Below are 24,974 nucleotides of genomic sequence, written 5' to 3'. Positions count from 1 at the left end.
TTTAAAAAGAAAAAAATCAAAAGCTCTGCATTGCTTTGAACACACGTAAAGCTTGTCTGTAATGTACTGTTTGACACATAGAGCCCTTAAACCGAAAAGATAAGTGCATCCAAAGCTTCTTTATAATCTGATGTTACAAGTTTATGTATAGAACAGCTTAGAGTCTTTGATGCTATGCGACCAAAAAATTAAGTCAACTCTAGTAAGCACCTAAATCGAGGACTGGAAAAACTCGATGTACGCAGGTGCTCCTCTTGCAATCGAACTGTTATACAGACATGTTAATTACAGTTGAGATGACTTGGAGCTCGATCAAACATCACACGCCACATGAAGGCACGAGACAGAACCATCTCCAGTTCTTGATGGGTCCATCTTCTAGTTGGAAGGTGTTGCAGGAAGAGAACCATCTCTTGAAAATCCAACTTTTGCAGCTGTTCGGTCCACTGAAAGATATACCAAAACATCAGACAACCTCCACTAGCCGATGAGAAAATAAAGCACATGCCGCAAACTACCAAGATTCATCATATGCCCAAGATGAGAAGATATACCATTAATCTATCATCAAATACAGTAATACTAAATTACATTGAGCTTATAGAGTCACTGAGGACGGAAAAATGATTTGCCAATAATTCCATTCTTGAGTATCTATTGAGTTTATTGAGAACTTACAGTCAAAAGAAAGCTTGCACATGCATACACAAGAAAATCCGGAAACTTGTCTCCTTCAGCAAGATAAGTATCCCAAAGGCGAGTCACAAGAAGAAACGGAATCTGCAAAATCAGAATTTGCGAAATGCCAGAATTAACCACTGAGAAGTTCCAGCTCCTCAACAACTGTGACCTTCAAAAGCATATTGTAAATTGTGATCATCAAGTGACTGTGCTCAAGGGTTCTCATTCTGTTTCAAATTTCGATGCAAGCCTCTGACATGCCCCTCGCAAGTAAGGTTGTAAGACGAGTCCTTAAAGGTTGATACTTCAAAGACAACAAATATTGTTCAAGATTTCTCCAAGGCCATACCTCACGGATTAAAAGGCAGTTAAACCACCGAAATGCAAACTGCAGAAACTCAAGCCCTTGTCTTTCGATGTGCTTGGCTACTGGCTCTGACATGTACAACAGGACAACATTATAAGGTAACCTTTAGAACCACCGCTTTTTAAGCATCATTAAAACTTTTTGCACATCATAAAAACTATTTTATTGAAAATTTGAAACCAGTTGTTTGGGCTCAACGTCCTCAGTTTTGAAACTAACCATCTACTGCTGAGAAAAACCCAAATGGACACACACATTAGGTCAGAAAAGTGTTAACTCACGAATTATAAGAAAGGTTAAAACACTCACAAAAATGCAAAAGCAAGGAAACAAGAAAAAAAAGAAATCATTTTGTTTGTTACTAAACAAGCACTATTCACTTAAAGATACTTTTAAAAAAGGCATAAGCAAAATAAGTTAAAGAAGCTTACTTTGCTATTGAAACAAGAACTCAACTTTAAACAAACAAGAATAAGACACCACAAAGACTTAATTCAGACTCCACAAGACAACTCTAAAAAAACAAATTCTTAAATCCTAATGTAAGCTAAAGACTAGAATTGAATACTACTACGCACCTACCTAGAAGAGGCAAAACATAACCGAAGTAGTACAACCAAGATAATTTGCACCATTTCCAGCCAAGATAATTTGTTCTGTAACCTTTTATCTGAAACCCATCTTTTAAACTTCACGAATTCATTTGCAAAACCGCCACTGGGATTACCCAATCTTGGCAGATAGAATCCTTTCTGGATTCAACTGGCCTGAAAGGCCGAATGTATTCATGAATTGACTCATAGACTCACCTACTCAAACTATAGATAGAGATCTTCCCTCCTACGTACTCAACAGAATACCCTTTCATTTGCAGTTCTATGGACAAATGAACTCTACGCGTCAACAAGCATGCCAATGCCACAAAGAGATGTTAAAACTGTTTAGCTAGGAGGCAGTAACACATCCAAGTTCCAAACCAGGCCGACTGGTTTGGCTGTGTCTTATGTCATACTTGAGGGCTTTCCAGCATCTACAAAACGGGAAATCTATTTGAACAGTGCAAGGCCTGAATATTTTGTGCACTTACCATCAATGCGCCGGACAAGCTCCTTCAATTTGAAAACAAGGCGTTGAATGCCTGGCTGTGCAAATGTGTAATGGTCTTGTATATTATCCAGAAGCTTTGAGAGACACCAGTAACAGTCTGCCTCTACGTTGGAAAGTTTTGCTGGCGTGAGTTTTGAGACAAGCCAGTCTTCCATTTCTCCTTCCATGTACTCTGACAAAAAAACTACCAAGAAAGGAGTCGCTAAATCATTTATACCCTGAACGTAACCACTTGCTGGGTGGCGAATGGCCCTGGATTCATGACACCAATTGATGTTATCAACATCTAAATTCTCCACATTAACATTAAAAAAAGTGACAGAGAAGAATCTGGAACAAAAGAGTAAGATACGTTGGCCAACCAGATGTACAGAATCCGCTCTAAACAGGCTTGGATGACAGGTTGATGAAAAAAGGCCACATCAGGTACTGTTCGTGGACAATCAACAGAAATCTGACAGCACAAATGAGCTTTAAGGACTGCAAGAATATACCAGCAAACATTTAATTAGCAAGCAGCTGAAAACCTGCCGAAGAGTGTGCAGCTCGTCTTCTGCTTTATCAGTATTGGAAATGTCATAATATTGTGCAACGCAATCAACATACTCAAGCCGCTTCCTCATAAGAGCAACTTCTCTTCTGTCAGAGTTTGGGGGCGCATAACCCTGTTCACAAAAAATCAATCAAAGCTTAAAACTGCATTGAACAATTAAATTTCTAAATAGCAAGAAAAAAAGAATCCACCTTACAAGCTTACAAGAAAATGTCAGGACATAATCATAAAATGGTGATATACAAACCAGTCCTTCGCAATACTCATTTCTAATTTATACATACCAGCAAAAGACGCCAGACCAATGGTCTCATGTCTGAAGGAACACCACTCCATGCCAGTTCTCTCAAAGAATCTAAAGAAAGAAGGCATGATAAGTGAGCTAGTAACTACATTGGAATTGAAGCAAGAATGATTCATTTCTGGTAAAACATAAGGTTCAACAAGAGGACATATTTTGGCCCTTACCCAAATCAACGACAGGTGCTGAAAGTTCTTTCCTAAATTTTGCTATGCGCGCACTGTCTGTAGCTCTTCCTCCAGATGAAAGTCTCAGTATTGTCGAGCCTGTGCTCCTCGGTGGCAAATCAGGCGCTTGATTCACAGACGAATTTGGTCTCTCTTGTGATGGCTCCACAGTAACAGGTCCAGGAACTTCCACCTACATGGTATCATCAAGCACCGAATTATAAAGAGACCGCAGCACACCTCAAAAATCTTTGCCATAACACAACTCATATAATTAGAACCGAAGACTTAGCAAAAACACTTATTAAGGATATATCCAGGATTTAACAAAGTAAATATTTGCCTCACAAGGTTTTACAAAGTTCACCTCACTATCCTTATTTGATGTCTTGCAGCTGTCCACACTAAAGAGACCCAATAATGGCCCTTAATGAATGCAGTGTTCCAAGTACGATAGGAGAGCCAAAATGATCAAGTCATACTCTTGACCTCTTGCATCACAATATGCAGCTAGATTTCTTCTTTGTTATGAAAGTCAAGTGCCTGTTTCAACCAGTAATCAAGCGGACCAAGAGAAAAATGTATAACCAGTCATCTTTGCCATGATCATGATCTATCAAAATCCCCTTGTCTAACAATTTGATCAAACTAACAGTTGAGCAGAGATCAACTAGTGGCAGCCATACATCCCAACCCAGAGCACCTAAAACATGTGAGATAAAACTAAAGTTTCCACGACCTGAATCATCTGTGTCAGGTATCCTGAGTAAATTGTATACTCAACCGGACAAATGTATAAAAAACCCAGGAATTACATCAGGTATACTATGGAATAGTCACTATCTGTGTTAAACCTTCAAAAAGATCGCAGTATTCAGGCCCAGGTCACTCAAATTGTCAGGATCCATTCTGTGATAGAGAGATCTTTTTTGCAAAGTAGCTTTCCTTATTCCACCTAAGGAATAAGGAATTCTCTTATGATACTCTGGGATGTTACATCTGTCATCTCTGTTAGTGGTACTAGTGTTATTTCAACTATAACATTGATACCATATTTTTTACAGGATGTTTTCCACAATCCAAAGAAATTCAAACAAATGGTCAACATCTTTCATCAACTGAAAGGCTTGCCTGAAATTATGTCTCTATTCTGTGAATTTTGAAGCATCATCAGTAAAATTTGTTGCTTAGTCCCAAACTACTGACCAAGAAGAACAAAAGCAGTCTCGAAAGAGAAAGCATGGAAGATCTGAGTCCCGCCGGCACAAAAGGCGCTATGAATACTCGGATGAGGATGAAGATGAGGAAGATGAGGAGGATGACAGAACTCCCACTTTTGGGTCTACTTTTCGAAGTAAAAGAAGCAACATACTTCTTCCAACAATGTATGATTGCTTGGAGCCAAAGAGGGCTAAGAAAGAATTCAAGGACGGGTGTTAAAAGTGTCAAGTTTGATACTTTCTCGGGCTTCAAGGATACAAATAAGACATTGTCCTTTGTTCAAAAGTTTGATCCGGCTTTCTTAGGTGGCAACTTCACTGAAGCTTCCAAGGATGAAAATGAGGAGGATGACAGTCCTCCCACTTTTGGGTCTACTTTTGTACATAAATGAAGCCACATATTAAAGCAGACAATGTATGATGACTTGGAGCCAAAGAGGACTAAAAAATAATTCAAGGAAGGCGGTAAAAGTGTCAAGTTTGATACTTTCTTGCACTTCAACAATACTAATAAGGCATTGTCCTTTAGGGCTCCCTAATCTTGTATTTTGCCCCACGCCCTACAGAACTCTATACCCACATCTTCATGGTCCTCAGCGTCCGCATATAATCTGGTACAAGTCCTGCCTTCATTTTCCCCTTCTTTGCACTTTTCTCTACCGCTTTTAAAGTTTCTAATCTGTCTTCTGGCTTGCTCGAGAGCAATTCTAACGGCATCATTGTAGTCAGTGGGTCGTAAGACTTTCACGTCGTATTTGATGTACTCGCCCAAACCAAAGAGGAAAGCCTCCTTACGATCCGCATCTGACTTACGCAATTGCACACCAGTCCACAAAATACGGATAGAAAAATACATAATGGGAGTGCCAATTTGCTTGAAGTCTCTCCAATCCTTGTTCAACCGATCACCGTACTGCGGTGGCATAAATTTGAGTTTGAAGGCTTTTCATGTAAAACTGCTTTTGGGGCCTAGAGCATTTAAATATGAGGCCATGGGCTCATTCTCTGGCATGCAACCTGGAGAAGGTGCAGAGGATGGAGTACCGGCTTGTACTGTGTTGATGCAATATAAAGAAATGTCGAAAGGGGCGTCAAGTTTGGGGCCAGTATTCTCTGGGGTGGAATTCCGCCACTCCATGTCGCGCGTCGTCTCTCTTTCAGTTCAGTTGTTATTGAAGTGCTAAAAGTCGGTTCAGTCTGTTCTTTTTTACTTTTTTATTGGCACGTGGTGCCCGTCTTGTGACACTCTCTCTGCTTCTTGTTCTTTCTACCCTCATCACTGGATTCAAAGAAAAAAAACTCTCCGAGCTATCAAAAGAGGACGACGATAAACTAGCATCATCCTCAGATCAAACATCTTTCTTTGGTTTACTATCGGCCTCAAAGGTAGATTTGCGACCCAAGTAGCCAGGATAGTCTCACTACTCAACTCTTTTAGCTGCCTCTTGGTCTTCATGAGTCTATTGACTCGTCGGTCTACAGCTTCATCAAATTCATCCTCTAACTACACCCTTTGTCTTGGTACTGTCGGTTTAGGTTTCTACTTTAAAGCCTACTTGAGAGGCGAACGGATGGCGGCACGCCATCGAGAGTGCACCTCCTCAAGTGGATGCTTTGCCAAAAATTTAGCGTACTCGGGATCCTTAGAGTACCATAGCATCTGTTGAGCACATCTATTGACCTGCTGTTAACACTGCATGTCCATTCCTTCATAATTTGTGGGTGGAACGGACCATACTCTTTTCCCGACTCGTCGAAAGGAGGTCGATCCCCATTGGAACCCCCGTTGTTTTCTTTTGTACTCGAGTGGTTGGGTGCAACAGTTTCCTCCCGACGGAATTCATTGACTAAATCCATGTGTGCTGCAAGTAAAGGGATCGAATCCTCCGTAGCAAAAGAATCGTCTGGGCTTTGATACCATTGTAATAAACGTGGACACCCCAAGCCATCTAATGCAACACATGTGAGAGAAACTAAAATAACTGAACAAAACTCTGAGAGAGAGACAACATGGCACAGCGGAGTTCTACGCCCAGAAGTACTGGCCCCAAAGACTGGCGCCCCTTCTCGGTATTTCTTTATTACTATTCTTCGACAAGTACAATGTCCGAGGGTCCTCTCTCTCCATAGTGCTCCCAAGAAAATTTGCTGGAAGAGGAGATCTTGGCACATTTTTTTTAAGGCCCATGGCCAAAAGCAGTTACATGAAAAGCTCTAACTCAAAAATATCGAGTCCCAAAAGCTAGCGCCCCTTGGGATGTTCTGTAAAACGCACAAATTCTGTATGGTGCCACATCGATAGTCAACATGATTCGCAGGTCTGTCATACAGCACTGCCACGTCAGCAATATTTACACAATTGGGGTCTCTTGCTATATTTACAAGGGTTTTAGGCCCCTCGGCCAGGGTACCATAAGTCGATACAACTTATTAATTTGGGCCACTCAAATAGGTGCCATAAGTTGGTTAAACTTCTTCACCTTCTTCCCAAGAGATTCTAGGCCCTTCCGTTGTCCTTTAGGCCATGCCACGTCATCACTTTGTGACAGTGTGTGCCACTCCAAGAAAGATGTCCCGAACTATGTAGAAACAACTCTTGTCGTATAAACTCAACAGTCGTAGGAGTCGTTGGAGTGTCGACAGGCCTGCGAATGTCCTATCCTACCAAAGAAGATCTATGGTCACTCATCCGAAGAAAAGAGGAAGCAGCCACAATCCATCATGGCCAAGCAACCAACCCACAAAAACTCCACGAAGATCAGGCTGAGAAGTCTACACTGCAAAACTCAAGTGTGCTCATTGATAGACCACACAGACCACCGCCGGATGGTGTTCAATCAACCACTACTATCCTCTAAGCTGAGAGATAGCCCGACTAAGCATTCAGCTCGTAATCATCCTCCATGCAAGAATGAGCAGTCTCCGCTATGGCCGTCCTCTGACACGAGGGATGGCCAGACTAGCTAGTTGTCCTCTAAGAAGAGGGGTGTAACAAACTTGGACACCCAAGTCAAGATTCTACCACAACACAGCAGAGATTCGCTTTAAAACAGTTCACAAAAGACGACACGGCCCGGCGTAGTTCCGTGCCCAAAGGTAATGGGCCCAAAGACTGGCACCCCTTTCGGTATTTCTTTTTATATTGATCTATGTGCAAAGTACAAGCGAGTCCCTGGGAACTCACACTCAAGACTCTGCGTCCAGATGCTCTGAGTAATGAGGCCCAAAATACCTATTTATTGCTACAAGGGTTGCCTCAAAAGCAGGGCCCCAAAAGTTTTACTCAAAAGCTTATTAAACTCAAAAGCTTTGCTCCAAAATCTCTTTAGTCAAAATATGCCGGCCAAAAGCAGCCAGCACAAATTACGGGCGTCTGTACACTGCCACGTCAGCATGTGAACGAAAATAACAGATATCCGTACAACTTGCCACGTGTCAGTCTGTCAGCGTGATTTCCGGAAGTCTGTGTTGAGCGCAAGGAGTGTGCGAGAGCAGGAGGAGATGGGCACACACTGCAGGAAGAAGGATGCGCAACAGATCGAAAGAGAGAGAGAGAAGGCTCAAGCGTAAGAAACCCACTATTGTCATTTTTTTAGGGTTCTTTGTTTTATTAAGTACACCTATAAGTTGTCCGGCCAAAGTGGCCGGACACTTAATAAAAAATGTGTGTACTCATTTATAAGTGAGTTTTAAGTATAAGTATGTGTACACTATACAAGAGGGGGGCCACAGGGGGCCTTTACCCCCAACAACCTCCCACTTAAAGGCCCAATGTGGTACCTTTAAGCAACTCCCACTAAGCGTATGCAATGCTCATGTTGAGACTTTGCAAGACTTTTAGTAAGGACATCTACAGGGTTGTCTTGTGTTTTGATCTTTGTCAATGAGACAAGACCATCATCCAAGACTTGTCGTATAAAGTGGTACCGCACATCTATGTGTTTGGTACGAGCATGAAACATGGCATTCTTAGCCAAGCATACAACACTCTGACTATCACAACCAAGCACTGGAGCATGTGCAAGAAGACCAAAATCCCTGACCAACCTGCCAAGCCATATGGCTTCCTTAGAAGCCTCTGTGGCTGAAATATATTCAGCCTCTGTAGTGCTCAGTGCGACAATCTTTTGCAACCTTGAACACCAAGAAATAGCACCTCCAGCAAGTGTGAAGACATACCCACTGGTAGATTTCCTAGTGTCAAGATCACCTACCATGTCTGAATCACAATAACCCCGCAGCGCAAGTGTACTCCCACCATAGCATATACATATTTCCTGTGTACCTTTCAAATATCTAAAGATGCATTTCACTGCCTCCCAATGTGGTTTGCCAAGGTTGGACATAAACTGGCTAACAACTCCCACTGCATGAGCAATGTTTGGACGTGTAGCAACCATGGCATACATCAAAGAACCACAGGCGGATGCATAAGGAATCCCTTTCATGACTTGTTTGGCAGCATCATCTTTTGGGCAATCAAGCTTGCTAAGCTTTGTGTGTGGCGGTAAAGGCACACCAAGAGGCTTAGCATCAGCCATATGAAAACGTTCAAGTACCTTCTTGATGTACTTGTCCTGTGAGAGAAACAACAATCGTTTCTTTCTATCTCGCTTAATGTGCATGCCCAAAATATTTTCAATTGCACCCAAATCCTTCATAGAAAAGGCTAAATTCAGCTCTTTCTTCAATGCATCTAATGTCTCTCTATGCTTTCCTGCAAGTAGCATATCATCCACATAAAGGACCAACACAATAAGGCTTCCATCCTCAGCCTTTTTAGTGTAAAGACAGTGATCTGCATGACTACGTTTGAACCCATGGTTGAGCATAAAAGTATCAAACTTCTTGTACCACTGTCTAGGGGATTGTTTCAACCCATACAAGCTACGTTTCAATTTGCATACCAAATGCTCTTTCCTTGGAATGACAAAGCCCTCGGGCTGCTGCATATACAGCTCCTCATCCAAGTCACCATGTAAGAAAGCACTGATCACATCCATTTGATCCAAGTCCAAATCCAAAATAGCACATAAAGCAAACAGCACACGGAGAGTGGACATCTTCACCACACGTGAAAAAATCTCCTGGGAATCAATGCCTTCCTTCTGTGCATAACCCTTAGCAACTAGACGTGCTTTGTACTTGGGTTTGTCATCAACACATTTGACCTTATAAACCCACTTGTTAGGAATAGCTTTCCTTCCTTTGGGCAAAGGCACAAGCTCCCATGTATTATTTGCATACAATGATTGCATCTCAGATTTCATAGCAAGCTCCCACTTACTCTTATCTTCACATGACTGGGCCTCTTTGTATGTAAGAGGCTCTCCCTCATCCGTCAACAAGACACAATCCAAAGAGGGGTGAAACCTCTCTGGTTGTCTTCTTACACGTGTAGACCGCCTCACCCAATGATCTACATTAACCGGCAAGGGTTCTACATCATGCGGAACATTAACCCCATCAATTAGAGGCTGATTTTCAGCATTTATACCCTGCTGTAATTGATTTTCAGCATGCTGATTTTGACCCTCAGGCTGAATTTCAGCATCCCCTTGCTGTCCATTATCATCTGGCTCAATGATAACACGCTGACCCTCATGACCAGCATCAAAAGGAGCTGAATTTTCAGTAGAAAATGGCTGTGAAAGTGACTAATCATGCTGAAATTTCACCTTTTTCTTATCAAAGTCACTGGATGTGGCATTTTTCAGCAGCTTAGGTTCATTAAATACCACATCCCGACTGCGAATTACCTTATGTGACCCCGGAATCCAAACTCTATATCCCATTTCACCTTCATCTCCATAACCTAAGAAGATGCCTTTCAAGGATTTCATATCGAGTTTGGTCCTCAAGTCAATAGGCACGTGTACATAGCATTCACAACCAAAGACTTTCAAGTGGTTATATGAAGCCGGTTTGCCAAACCAAACCTCTTCAGGGATGCCACCATCAAGTGCACGATGTGGAGATCGGTTGCATATATGCACCGCGGTTTTTAAGTGCCTCTCCCCAAAACAATTGCGAGAGATTAGCTGTAGACAGCATGCACCGAATCTTCTCACATAACGTGCGACTCATACGCTCAGCCACACCATTTGAAGATGGATTATAAGGGGCAGTGAGCTCCCTTTTAATCCCATTCTCATCACCAAAAACATTAAAATCTTTAGAAACATACTCCCCCCCATTATCTGTACGTACGCATTTAAGTTTCAAACCCTTTTGAGTACAAACAAAGGCATAAAACTTTTTAAATGTATTTAAAACCTCACTCTTGTCCTTGAGCAAATAAACCCATAGCTTACGTGAACAATCATCAATGACAGACACAAAGTAACGAGAACCACCATGAGTTTTTATTGGCATTGTGCATACATCAAAATGTACAAGATCCAAAATACTAGCCTTTTTAGAGGCTCCATGAGAGTAAGAAGCTTTTACATCCTTCCCAAGTACACAATCATCACAAAAATCAAGTTTAGAGCTTTTTACATCAATCCTACCAAGGGAGGAAAGAGTTTGCACTCCCTTATGACTCATATGTCCAAGACGCTTATGCCAAAGCTCCATGTGTGATTGCACTTCTGCAATTGGAACAAAACGACCAGGTAATGCCTTGCAATGCAGATAGTATAAAGTACCCTTCTTACTGCCTCTAGTCACAAGCATAGATTCCTTTTGGATCTTCCACATGCCACCACCAAATGTAGTGAAGAAGCTTTTGCTATCCAACTTCCCAACTGAAAGCAAACTCTTCTTGATACCAAGCACATATCTAACATCATGAAGAGTGAGTTCCTGGCCATTATCAAGTGTCAGGTGTCTGGTGCCAACTCCCTCAATGTCACAAGCATAGTTATTGCCCAAATACACTTTTCCAAGGTTTCCTGCAGTGTATGAGGCAAAACACTCCAAAGAGGGAGTTACATGAAAAGAGGCACCACTGTCAACAATCCAAGATTGTGACAGGCCATCATGAGTAGAAAGCAAAGCATCTATCACATCATGCTTAGAGATATGCATATCCTCAACAGTCATGACATGTGGATCTAAAGATGCAACATAAAGATCACTAGTGTCTTCATTTTCATCAATCTCTTTAATGACAACACTAGAGATCACATTTGCCTTTTCAGACTCACTTTCCTTAGGGGTAGAGCTGCCCTCTTTGTCATTTTTCTTGCCTTTTGCATTCATTTGCTTCTTGCGCTCCTGCTCTTTCTTAAAATACCTGCAATCGGGCTTTTTATGCCCCTTTCTTCCGCACTGATAGCAAGTGATGTCTTGCTGTTTTTCCTTGCTTTTGCTGCGATTTCTTTGCTTATTTGCAACATTTTGCCTTTTTTCATAGCGTCCACGCACATTATAGGCTGATCCACTGCCACTCCCACTTGACTTGCGTCTAATCTCCTCATTGAGGATAGAACCACGCACACCATCATAGGTCAAGTTGGAGTTGTTACTCAAAGAAACAACCAATGCTTCCCAAGACTTTGGTAGTGTCATAAGTAGAAAGATAGCCTTGAGCTTATCATCCTCAAAAGCCTGCAAACCTGAATCACTCAACTGACTCAAAATCCCACCAAAGGCATTCAAGTGATCAGAGACAGATTTGGACTCATCAAGCTCTAAGCTTACAAGCTTCCTCATGAGATGGACCTGATTTACAAGAGTCGTATTCGCATAAGTTGCTTTAAGCTTGTCCCACACAGCCATAGCTGTGTCAAGTCCCTTGATGTCAACAAGGATATCATCAGTCCACAGCCATCTCGATGTAAGAAATGGCTTTCCTTTTAAGCTTAGTCCAATCTGCATCTGACATACCCTCTGGCTTATTTGCAGACAATGCATCATCGCACTCTTTCAAGAAAAGAATGCTCTGTATGCGATCCTTCCACAAATCAAAACCTGTACCATCAAACCTACGGATCTCAAAGAGGCTCTTACAATCCGAGGATGACGAAGTGTCAGCCATAATGAGGCAAAACAAAAACTGATAATTTTCAGCCAAGAAGTACAATCACTGTACCACAAAAGCAAATGCAAATATACACTGTAAAAGTGTCTGCAAGAGCAAATATAATGCTGTAATTTACTTCAAAAGTAAAATTTCCAACAAGATGACATATTGAGCATGTCAAACTCAGCGCATAGAACAACCTCACATCAAGTAAACATCACCAAATGCATTTGCAATGACCCCAATGTTGTGCATGCCACAGTTTCACTGCATAAAGTACATTTGGCAATACACATAAGAGGTGAAAGTTGCTCAAATAATTGAATAAACACCTGTAGGTTCCACAAGCCTCAATCTGTCTGCTCAAATTGACCACAAATGTAAGTACATAAGTGAAATTTTGCCGAATTTTTCAAAATTCAGCAAAAACACGAAATTCTCACTGCTCAATTCTCCACTGTAGCTTTGCCACCTGCACCTGTAAGGAGTAAACTTGGTAGTTTTTGCTGAAATTAGCAAAAGCCCCAAGTTTTGTCGCGAATAATTGCTGAAGTTTGACAAATTTCAGCAAAGTGGTAGAAAGTCCCAATTCCAAACCTGAAATTGGGTTCCCAAAGTGCCCTGTGACAGCCTGTAAACCTGTTTTTGTTGTTTTTACACCTGAATATGCAGAAAATGGCCTGTTTTTAGCCAAAAACACCTGTTTTGGACCTGTAATTCCCTGTTTTCAGCGTGTCAGTAATGGTAGTCAACGTACCGTACTTGGAGAAGAGAGAGAAAGCTGCTGCGCTACTGTTTCTAGAGAGAGAGAATCTGTGCAGGAGAGAGAAACTCCTTCCTACGCGCGAGAGATTCGCCCAAGGCGCGTAGCCTTGCTCTAATACCAGTTTGTTGAGCGCAGGGAGTGTGCGAGAGCAAGAGGAGATGGGCACACACTGCAGGAAGAAGGATGCGCAGCAGATCGAAAGAGAGAGAGAGAGAGAGAGAGAGAGAGAGAGAGAGAGAAGGCTCAAGCGTAAGAAACCCACTATTGTCATTTTTTTAGGGTTCTTTGTTTTATTAAGTACACTTATAAGTTGTCCGCCCAAAGTGATCGGACACTTAATAAAAAATGTTCACTTATAAAAGTTTTAAGTATAAGTATGTGTACACTATACAAGAGGGGGGCCACAGGGGGCCTTTACCCCCAACAATCTGCCACGTCATCTGCCCAGCACATTTTACGCGCTACTGCCACATCAGAAAGGGCTGTGTGTGTATCCGGGAGCCACCAGTTTGTGACATACCCCCCTCTTGAAAGAATTTGTAATCGTCCTCGATTATGCCTACAAAACAGACAAAGGCCATAAACTGTCTTAGTAGACACTGACTGTTAGTACCGACGCACTATACACAACACATCTAGCACTTGTACAAATCGCCAGTCACATCACTGGATATCACAAGATATCACATGACGAATCACATACAAATTCATTCCAAATCTCAGACCATGATTAATCGGCAACATATTTAGCAATCGCATCTAGATCCATTCCGGACCTCACGGATGCTCGATTAACTTATCCTTATTGCAATCATGTCTATAGAGATTTATGAGACCGAAATGCTGTAGTCATTTCGTCTTTCAGTTTTTGCACTCAAACAAGTCAAGTACAAATCAATCATTTTCATTTTCCGGAATTCCAGTTCATAAAGTCATACAGCAGAATATTGTTAGCCCATCAGTATCCCCGAAACCCAAAGGGGGACATCAACGACTCTATTCAAAATCGAGGTAATCCGTTGACAAAGGAGCGGAGTGACTCCCCTCTTGTGCAAACCCGCTGCACTAGATTCACCCATGCTGAAATCGAGGTTCTATCAGAGTAGACTATGCTAAACCGAATGCTTCAAGGTAAAGTTCCAAAATCTAAGGAGTATCTGCTAGGTCCTCCTCCTCCATCCACTTCACATCCAATGCAGGATAGTTCTTGAACTTAACCAAGAACCGCATAATCACTTTACCTTTAATCTTTCTGTCCTTGTGTGCCAATATCTGTTCTAGAACGAGTATCTCCTCGCTTTCCTCCACTTCGGGTTGCTCATCTAGCTCCCCATCGTCGGGCACATGGCCTTTAAAAGGCTTTAATAGACTCACATGAAAAGCATTGTGAATCTTCCAAGTATCGGGCAGCTTCAGTCTAAAGGAGACATCATTTATCTTTTCTTTTATCTGGAAAGGGCCATAGTACCTCATGCTAAGCCTTGGAAAAAGCCGCTCTGTCACAAATTGCTGATGTGTCAAAGCCCTGAAGAAGGGAGCCAACTTACAGATGCCGGCCGAAGGCCTAAACCCTAAGAAGAACCAATAACAGAAGAAGAAATCCTACCAACTCCGTCCGATGGGGCCCCAAGTGACCTAAAGGATTCAAATAAAGCTGGACTCTCACACACACACACACAAAAGACTTGCGCAAACTGATGACGTGGCAGATTTCCAAAAATTCGTTGACACGATGACGTGGCAGGCTGTACGGATTTCCATGTTTTGCGCTAACTGTTGTACGGAATTCCGTGATTTACGCTCGCAACTTTTTGGCATTGCTTTTGGACCATAAGCTTTTGAGTTTGAAGGCTTTTCATGTAAAACTGCTTTTGGGGCCCAAGGCCTTTAAATATGAGGCTAGGGCTCATTCTCTGGCATGCTTCCTGGAGAAGGTGCAGAGTCTGGAGTACCGGCTTGTAATGTGTTGATGCAATATAAAGAAATACCGAAAGGGGCGCCAAGGTTTGGGGCCAATACTCTCTGGGGTGGAATTCCGCCACTCCGTGTCGCGTGTCGTCTCTCTCTCTCAGTTCAGTTGTTATTCAAGTGCTAAAAGTCTGTTCAGTCTGTTCTTTTCTATTGGCACGTGGTGCCCGCCTTGTGACAGTGGTATCAGAGCATCAAGCATGTGTTTTTCTAAAAGCATACCGGTCCTACCAAGGAGCAGACAGAGCAAGATTGCACTTTCAAAAGTTCATTGGAAATTTTAGCTTCGTGCTCCGACCACGGACTCATTAGATTGCACTTTCAAAAGTTCATTGGAAATTTTAGCTTCGTTATCCGACCCCGGACTTATCAGCCACTCCCACCCTTGCTTCATCGCGCATCGGGCGCGCTCTCGTCTTCACCGCTCATGTCTTACAGGGCATAAGCCATAAAGATCACTTACAAGAGAAGGATCCAAGATTTGTTTCGAGCTGCTATTTTTCTCAGAGGCCGTGCCATGCAAATGTTGATAGCTACCAAGCAGCATACTCCAAGTACTTGGCAAGCTTTCAACAAAATCTTTGCCCAAAGTTATATGGTTTCTGACACCTTCCTTCGGAGTGCAACTTCTGGCAGAGTGGGGTATCCTGAAAGGCTTGCCATGGAAACCCTAGCAGATTATAACTTGAAATTTCTCAACATCTCTCAGTAGATGTTTCTTCATGAGCAGATGACCTTGGAGATCCAGTGTGATTGCTATCTTGGGACTACCATCACCGCCAAAGAAAACACTCTCTGTCCAAGAGCTGATGGACCATGTTGTGCTCGGCTACGACCTTATGGAAGGAATCTAACCCTAATTTTTTGTGCAGGTTTCAGGATGGAAAGTCAGTCGACTTTTCGAGCTCGACTAATGTCGAGATTGCTTTTTAAGTTTGAAGTTTGTCTGAGAATCTGTTTGAGAACTTGTTTGGTGATCCTGTTTGGAATTTGTTTGAAATGAATGCTATCTGTTTTAAACCTGTCTTGGTGCCGATTTGAATTGTTTGACTCTGGTTTTAATACTGGTTTCAATGATTGGTGATTTTACTCCCAGGTGGAGAAGTGAGAAATACTGTTTTGGTATTGTTTGAACCTCGGAACGATGTAGGCTGATGCCTGGGGAGCGTTCCGTTGTATGCTAGAAAACTCCGAACGACGCAGGCCGATGCCTGGGGAGCGTTTGGTTGTATGCTTGTAAAATAATTGTTGTTGTGACTCTCGGCCCGGACCTGGATGGTTATGCGGGAGGAGTATTAAGAAGCCTGAGCAGTGGTTACTCTCAACACCTCCAAACGACGCAGGTTGCGATCTGGGGGGGCGTTTGGTTGTAAAAGGTCTCTATATCTCCCGGCCCGGACCTTTTTAGGTTATGCGGGAGGAGTGTTCATCGACGACTTTATGTCTCCATGTCTTGTAACATGTATATGTGAGCATTTGTGTTGCATTGTGATGTGCCAACCACTGAATATTCCTAATTGGATGAGATTGCCTGGGTATGTAATTTTAGTGCATCAAGACACCCGTGGAAGATCAGTGTGGTCTGGGTGTGATGGCTAATTTTACTACACCGGAATATCAAGAGCTCCAATCTGGACGAAAAGAGAAGCCGACTCCTTGATCAAAAGAGCCGAAAGGAGAAGCTAACTCCTTAACAAAAAGAGCAAACTAAATGTCCCTCGGAATGACCCTCGAAAATTTTTGAGCTAGCTTGAGTTGTTTTGCAGATATGCTGTAATCGCGGACGATTACTCTCTTTCAAGAAGGGGAGATGTCACAAACTGCTAACGTGTCAAAGCCCTGAAGAAGGGAGCCAACTTACATATGCCGGTCGAGGGGCCTAAACCCTAAGAAGAACAAGTAACAGAAGAAGAAGTCCTACAAACTTAAGGGGACCCCGTCCGATGGGGCCCCAAGTGACAAAGGATTCAAATAAAGCTGGACTGATCAGAAATGTAAGACTTCAATAAATCTAATACAGCTGAATTTGCAATCTCAGATTGCCTATCTGTCTGCGGGTGGAATGATGACAAGGACTGCAGCCGTGTGCCAATGTTCTCCCGAATAGCCTTCCAAAACAAACTCGTGAATCGGGATCTCTGTCAGAGACTATTGTCTCAGGCATGCCATGTAGTCTGAATATATGTGCAATAGACAGTCTAGCTAAATGATCCAGCTTGACTGTTTTCTTCAATGGAATGAAGTGAGCTTGAATATCTGGAATGTAGTCTGAATGTTTGTGCAATAAACGGTCTCGCCAAATGATCCGGCTTGACTGTTTTGTTCTCTGTGTCTTCGGAAGATCAAAAATGAAATCCATAGCAATACTTTCTCAGGGGCGGGTGGGAATGGGTAAAGGCTGTAACAATCCTTGTGCCTTATGTCTGTCAAACTTGACCTTTTGGCATACTAAGCAATTGCATACAAAGTCGTCCACACCTTCTTGAGTCTCGGCCAAAAGAAGTAGTGCTCCACACCTTTCAAGGTGGTGTCGATGCCGCGTTGACCCTAAAAGGTGGACAATGGCATTCAGTCAGAACCTTTTCCCTCAACGGTTGTGTAATGCACAACATCGTTTTCTTCATCAAGTAGCCATCCTGTATGGAATATCCCGCTACTACCTCCCCATTCTGTATTTGAGTGAATACATCTGAAAAATCTAAATATGTGGCGTAATGATCAACCATGCCCTCAAAGCTTCTATGATGAATCGCGGAAATAGCCAAGACTAGTGGCTTCCGCGACAAAGCATCTGCCACCAAGTTCTTCTGTCCCTGAACATCGACAATCTAGAAGTGAAATTGTGACAAGATGTTAGCCCACCGCATCTGCTTTTCCGAAAGCTGCTCCTATAACAAGAAGTAGCGTAAACTCTGATGATCAACAAAGACCGTAAAATCAGCTCCAAGTAAGTACTGTCGCCACTGAGTAAGAGCATGGATCACTGCCAAAAGCTCCTACTCATAGATCTGTGCTGTTGATTTTGGCCTTGAAAACAATCACCTTTCATAGGTAATCACATGGCCTTCTTGCATTAAGACCACTCCCAGACTACGACCACAAGCATCACAATATACTTCAAATGACTTTTGCAAATCCGGCAAAGTCAATACTGGTCGAGTAGTCAATTTCTCTTTCAATGTCTAAAAGGCAGTCACCTATGTGGGTCCCCACGAGAAAGGGACTCTTTTCTCTGTTAGAATGTGCAAAGGGAAGCTACCTCTGCAAACTTTCGAATGAACCGCCAGTAGTAAGAACATAAGCCCAGGAAGCTTCTAACTTCATGAACATTCTTCAAATCAGGCCAATCACGTATAGTCTCAATCTTGGCCGGGGCCATCCGTACTCCTGCTGTTGAGACGATGTCTCCGGCAAGAAAAAATCACTCTTTTTTGCATTGATAACTAACTTGTGATCTCACAATGCCTGAAAGACCTGTAGCAGATGGTGTCTATGTTCTGCTTCATCCTTGGAGAAGACTATAATGTCATCAAAGAAAATGCCGACAAATGATCTATACTCTCTGAAAATCCTATCCATCATTCAGTTGAAAGTTGCTGGAGCATTAGTAAGGCCAAAAGGCATCACCAAAAATTCGAAAGGCTGTCTTGTAGACATCTCCCGGCGCGATTTGGATCTAATGATATCCGCTTTTCAAATCAATCCTGCTGAAAAAACGAGAGGATACCTGAAGTCGGTCAAGAATGTCATTGATCCTTGGAATCGGAAATCTGTTCTTGATGGTGATTTTATTGAGAGCTCTGTAATCAATGCACATTCTCCAAGATCCGTCTCTCTTTAAAACCAACGCCGCCGGAGAGTAGTAGGGTGAAATACTCGGCTGGATAAGACCCTTTTCTAGAAGGTCTTTCACTTGGTTCATAATCTCTTCATTTTGGGCTCTGCTAACACGGTAAGGTGCCCGGTTCGGTGGTGTGCTTCCACGTATCAGATCAATGGTATGATCCTCAGGTCGAGATGGGGGCAACTCGCTTGACAGGCCCTCAGAGAAGCAATCGGCATGAGTGTGGAGAAAATCTAGGCGTTCTCTATCAAGTTCATACATGTTCGTTCTGTGTTCATCATTTAACTCTTTCAAGTAGATCGAGTAAACAAAGAGACTGAATTTCATTGGCCGAAGCCGATACAATAGGGACAAACTCGCCCTTCAGTTTTACAACAAGTACAATTTTTCGGCCCTTTTCATTCGTCAAAGTTGCTTTCTTTGCCCGATAATCAACCACAGCGTTGTTCTTAAGGTACCAAGGAACTCCTAGGAGGACGTCACAACCTTCCAAAGGAATTATGTAAAAGTCCTCGTGCCCCAAATACCCCTGACAATGCAACCAAAGTTTGCCAATGACAGGTGTAATGGCTATGTCTCGTCCGGGTGCCGCTAGAACTGCCTCTGCTGGTGGTCCATCCTATCGGGTGTAATCTCGAGCCGCGCCGCCAATTTGGGTGAAGTGAAGTTGCCCTTGGCTCCTCCATTGAAGAAAATCAGGGCTTCTTGATCCTTCACTTTGCCCCAAGCTCGGTAAAGTTCTGTACTTTCATCAATCAGGCTTGGGTCAGTTACCATGCAATCTGGAACCAGTCCTGCTTTCATCTTGCCTATTCTGCCACGTTCCTCTGCTGCTCTCGAACTCTCTGGACTATCTTCATTTTGTTCTTGCTATGCCTTTTTAGGGCACTGTGCGGAGATGTGCCCATGTTCCCCGCAACCAAAACACTTCCCTTCTTTGATGTAATTGGCCCTCTCTCGAAGAGTGAGCCGGGGTCGTGTATCCTTATCTTTCTTTTCTTGGAAACTCTTTCTCTTTCTACTTTCATTGTTAGAGGTCTGTTGAGTTCTCTGAGTCAAGATCTCAACAGTGGGGTAAGTCAAACTTCCCGAATGTATCGCAAAACCCCGTTTCGCATGACCCAACAATTCTTGAATAGAATTTGACTTCTGTTCCAAGCAATAATCTCGGATCTCTGTAGGGAGTCCGCAGCAAAACCGCTCAATCTGTTCCTTAAAAGAGACCTTCTTAAATGAAGAGGTTGGTAGAAAAGAGTTTCAAAATCTCTCGCAATAAGCATCCAAAGAATCTCCCTTGGTCATCCGAAGATGATTCCAAGCGGTTTGTATATCTCATTCGTACTCCCGAGTCAACCAAGAAGAAATAAAGAGCCTTTTGAATTCAACCACTTGACTGAAGCTTCCTTCCTCAGAAGAAGAGTGGACCACCATGTTCGAGCATTTTCTTTAAAGAAAGATGCAGCCCTCCTAATCTTGGAGTGCTCTGAGTAGTGCTCTCCAGAGAAGGCTATGTCAAACTGCTGATTGGAGGCCAAAGCCCTCGGAGCATCTCGTAACCCAGGAAAGGATTCAAATTTAATCGACTGTCCACCTTCTTTGAATTCTTTTACTTTCTTGCTTTTGTCTTCAAGGAAGTCATATTGGTTGGCTCTGTAAAAATGCTTCGTCTTTGCATAAAACATGTGGTCGTCGGAATCCGAATTGTCAGAGGATGACTGAACTTGTCGGAAACTGGGCAAAATCTAGGTTTCTTTGCCTTTTTCTTTCCCTTTCCAAAGCTTTGCTTTTTGCTTCGCTTTTTGCCTTTTCTATCCTCCTCGCTCGAGTCAGAAGAGCTAGAAGAAGTATCGGAAGAAGAAGAAGAAGAAGAACTGGGTAGTCCTTCAAATCGGTACACGCTTCTTATGCTTTCTTGCAAATGCAAAAGAAGATTGACGGCCCAAATAACCAAGGTAGTCAGTCCCCTTCTTGCGCTTTCTCTCTTGCTTTTTGGATTGGTCGTTCGTGTCCAAAAGCCGACTATGTCTGAACCACCTCTTGTAATTCTTGCTCTGTAAACATCCTTGGAGAAGGAGGTTTCTTGATTGCCGGTTTGATGGGTGGTTTTGTGGCTTTCTGCCGCTGGGTGTGCACTTCTACGTAGATTGCTGAGATAAAAAAATTTGCAAACTCGAGATCCTTTGCAAATTTAATCATCTGCTTTGTGCACTCGTCAACCTGCTGTCGACGTTCCATCTCTTGAAGTTCGTAATGGGTAGGCCGAGGTGGCCCGTACTCTTCCTCTGTTAAATCATCAAAATCTTCTTCGTGATCTCCCGCATTAGCAGATGTAGAAGAAGTCGATTGATTCTTGTTGGAATCCATAAGTGTCGCGGAGAAAAGGATCGGATTTTTCTGATAGAAGAGAAATCGGCCGCGCTCTGATACCATTGTAACAAACTTGGACACCTCGAGTCAAGATTCTACCACGACACAGCAGAGATTCACTTTAAAACAATTCACAAAAGATGACACGGCCCGGCATAGTTCCATGCCCAGAGGTATTGGCCCCAAAGACTGGCGCCCCTTTAGGTATTTCTTTTTATATTAATATGTGTGCAAAGTACAAGCGAGTCCCTGGGAACTCACACTCAGACTCTGCGTTCAGATGCTCTGAGTAATGAGGCCCAAAAGACCTATTTATTGTTACAAGGGTTGCCCCAAAAGTTTAACTCAAAAGCTTTGCTCCAAAATCTCTTAAGTCAAAATCTGCCAGCCAAAAGCAGCCAGTGTAAATTACAGGCGTCCGTACACTGCCACATCAGCATGTCAGCGAAAATAGCGGAGATCTGTCAGCCTGCCACGTGTTAGTCTGTCAGCGTGATTTTCGGAGGTATGCCACATCATCTGCCTCGCGCGTTTTACGGGTTGCAGCCACGTCAGCAAGGGCTGTGTGTGTGTATCCGGGAGCCTGCCACATCACCAATTTGTGACAAGGGATAGCCAAATAAGCAGTCTCAACTATAGTTATTAGCGTAGAAGAGGGGTAGGCTAGACCAAAATTTATCCACAGTCTTGTCTATATCTAGTGCCTCCAATCCTCCACTGTCAACCAAAGCACGCTCCATGCTGACAATGCCACGAGACCGCAAGTCACAATGAGTATCCTCCTATCAAGCTGGGAGATCACTTTTGTCCAAGTTGAGGGAGGTGTATGCTATAACGTTCCGAACGGTGAGTGTAAACAACTCTAAAGGTAAAAATCCAAGTGATTAGGAGAGAAGAAGAGCAAATATATTGCCGACCAAGTAGTCACAACCTGTATGATCCCCCCACATCTCACAGGAAACTCCCCAAAGAAGTCCAAAGCTCTGAAGCTCCACTCCAGTTTGTATAGATCAAGGTCAAGAGAGTACTCTCCATAGGAAATGTACCAAAGTCCAATGAAGTCTCAAATAACCAACAGATGTTGTTGTCTTCTATGGGAAGTCAACGATTCCATATGCTGTGAGTCTGGCCATACCTCTCGTAAAGTCTACTCATATGGTACGTATCAATCAATGCACAAGTCGTACCCCACGTGGAGTCCCAACCATTGATGTCAAACCGGAATGAAAGGTGCCCCGCAGATCTCATGCCAAGCCAATATGAAGGATACCGCAAGCTATAGCAGTCACCAATAGACTCCACGGACCACCATCAAATGGCCTCTTGTCAATGGGTAACTATAGGAGAGGCGAAGTGGCAAACCTTGAGCTTGTTGTCCACCCCAAAACATGCCTACTAGGGGCTAAAAATGCTGCTGTCCAGATAAAATAAACATGCCCTTCATCTCCCAGACCATACTAGAGCATTGCAGAGATCCAACGAGGGTAGATCTCCTTGTGCACAGCCGTCCGATGCTGAAAATAGAGAAATGACAGCGTATGGCTCAAAAGCAATCACTATAATACCGTTGTCATCATCGTCATCGAACCAATCATAGATTTGATGTACATGGATGTCCAAAGGTTAGATCCAAATCTAGATCACTGTTGTAGATGCTCCTCCATCACCACGAACCTCGTAACCAATCCCCAAATTTGATACAAAGTCCAAGTCACGAGACTCCACTATCCCAAAAGGAGGAAGCAAATCCGGGCCGTAGCAGGTGTGTGGCTGAGGATTTGCAGATCCAGTGTAGAGAGGTTGATGCCAATGAGAGATGCACCCTGAGCGGGCCGCCCTACTCTTACCCAAAAAAAAGCTGGAGGTGGTTGAAAACAGCCCACCAATTTGGATTGAGGGAGGCATCCGAAGATGGAAAGGGCATGGGGAGGGCCATGACCCCGATACTTATGCACACCTACCATGCCCATCCACAACCACTCTGTGGTGGACAATTGTTTGTTGAATCTTATGACATACAGATGACACGGACATTTGTATGTGGTTTTGTTCATACTCTTTGGCCCCGAGCAGACACTTACAAATTCTCTCTTTTTTTCTCCCTGCCTCCACCCTGACACCTCTAGCTGTCATATGTGCCTTCAACAATTGCTATAGATCGTAAAAAAGTGGCATGCAACAAACACTCGAACGAGAATATTTCACTATTTCTATCAGTAACAAGTTAAGCCAATCCTACAAATTACCATTAATGTCTGATCCTTGATCTGGCTTACAAGAGACAGAATTGGGTATAGCAACATCACACCTTTATATAGTTTCCACTATCACTGGAATCTGTTGCTACATCATTGTCCCCATCAGATCGCTCAGCTGCTGTGCTCCCCACCTGAGAGCTTTCTACTCTAGTCTCTGTCCTTCTGCTCAATAAAACTCTACCGGGAAATGATTTGCCGCTGAGCAACCTACAACGTTGTCCAAGCAAAAAAGAAAACTTGTCAACCAGATTAAGCAGCAACCTACAATATCCAAGCAGAAGAAATGAACTTATTATCCAGCCCCGTGCAAAACACTAAAAGGTCACCTTTTTCATCAAATTCAATTACACAAGTTGAAAAAATATGAACCAAAGACCAGAACATTCTTGATATGAACAACTGAAAAACCATCAAAAACACAGTTGATTATCCATTCACACAAAGAGAGCGTCAAGAAGTCAAAAGACAAACTTAAAAGTTTCTGCTTTTTTATTTTTCTTTTCTCACCCTTTCTTTTCTTTAGATAAGTTTCTTTCACTAGCGAAATCACCACACAGCAGATTTACCCATGGAAGGGGACTGAATGTGTACATAAAGAAGCTTAGATAAATTAAAGAAGTTCATTATCTTAACAATAATGACAAGCAAATCCAAATTAAAAAGAATTGAAGGTTTTACAGACATTGGGTCGTGTGCAAAGCGAATGATTCATACACATCCAGCAAAAAGAATAGACTTACCCTTGGACGCTCTTCAGAGTTTGATTGAATCTGCTGTCTATACTCAAGTTGCCATCCTTTTTTATCTCATTATTAGTAATGGGCTTCATTTCTATGGGAAGACCCTGCAGTCCACACCTGTCTTCCTGCTGACTCTAAAGAGGATCATGTGCTCTGAAGAACCCGTTCATGTTAGAACGGACCCATGAACCTTAGCAGAGCCTCTTGAGCTGCATTGCACAACGAAATCGAGCAAGAAAAGCTAAAATACTGATGAGAAGAGAGAATGCAGAAGAATGGCGTTACCTGAACACGCTTGTGCTGGTATTCAAACTCGATAGCAAGATTATACAAGTTTTCTGATGCTGAACTCGCGAGATCCAAAGCTTCAACACCATGTTTTCTTCCTTTTAAATAGAAAACTTAACTGCGAACGGAATAATGCACATCGTTTTAAATAATTCTCAATTCTTCATACATTGTAACACTCCCGGGAGTAACCAAGAATCTTAGAAGATGCACCCAATTGAGGCCAAAGGAGCTAGTTTGGTTGTTTGAGCATTCATCTTTGGTGATCAGGGTCACGTTTTCTTCCTTTTAAATAGAAAACTTAACTGCGAAAGGAATATTGCACCTCGTTTTAAATAATTCTCAATTCTTCATACATTGTAACACTATTGGGAGTAA

The 24,974-nt window shown here is 42.8% G+C and overlaps 1 protein-coding gene across 2 annotated transcripts; it reads right to left on the bottom strand.

Annotated features, from left to right (window-relative positions):
• Positions 1-24,732, bottom strand: LOC147447626 (Ypt/Rab-GAP domain of gyp1p superfamily protein). 2 transcript variants are annotated; one of them, XM_086523364.1, is made up of 11 exons: positions 24,594-24,732; positions 24,309-24,517; positions 23,619-23,775; positions 3,177-3,369; positions 2,993-3,063; positions 2,683-2,820; positions 2,518-2,609; positions 2,136-2,407; positions 1,031-1,116; positions 679-780; positions 1-446 (listed from the first exon to the last, which is right to left on the bottom strand). In XM_086523364.1, exons 2-11 carry the CDS (start codon positions 24,395-24,397, stop codon positions 282-284), a joined length of 1,365 nt encoding a protein of 454 aa, XP_086379490.1. In that variant the 5' UTR covers positions 24,398-24,517; positions 24,594-24,732; the 3' UTR covers positions 1-281. The 2 variants fall into 2 exon arrangements, with proteins under 2 accessions (XP_086379490.1, XP_086379491.1); XM_086523365.1 differs by having other exon boundaries at positions 24,309-24,461; positions 24,594-24,731.
• Between the last annotated feature and the right edge of the window lie 242 nt (positions 24,733-24,974).

Source organism: Adiantum capillus-veneris, chromosome 11, assembly GCF_014529385.1.
Source record: "Adiantum capillus-veneris isolate H3 chromosome 11, ASM1452938v2, whole genome shotgun sequence".
Classification (NCBI taxonomy): Eukaryota; Viridiplantae; Streptophyta; class Polypodiopsida; order Polypodiales; family Pteridaceae; genus Adiantum; species Adiantum capillus-veneris.
The sequence above is the reverse complement of the archived record's forward strand: the minus strand, read 5'-3'. Positions and strand labels throughout refer to the sequence as shown.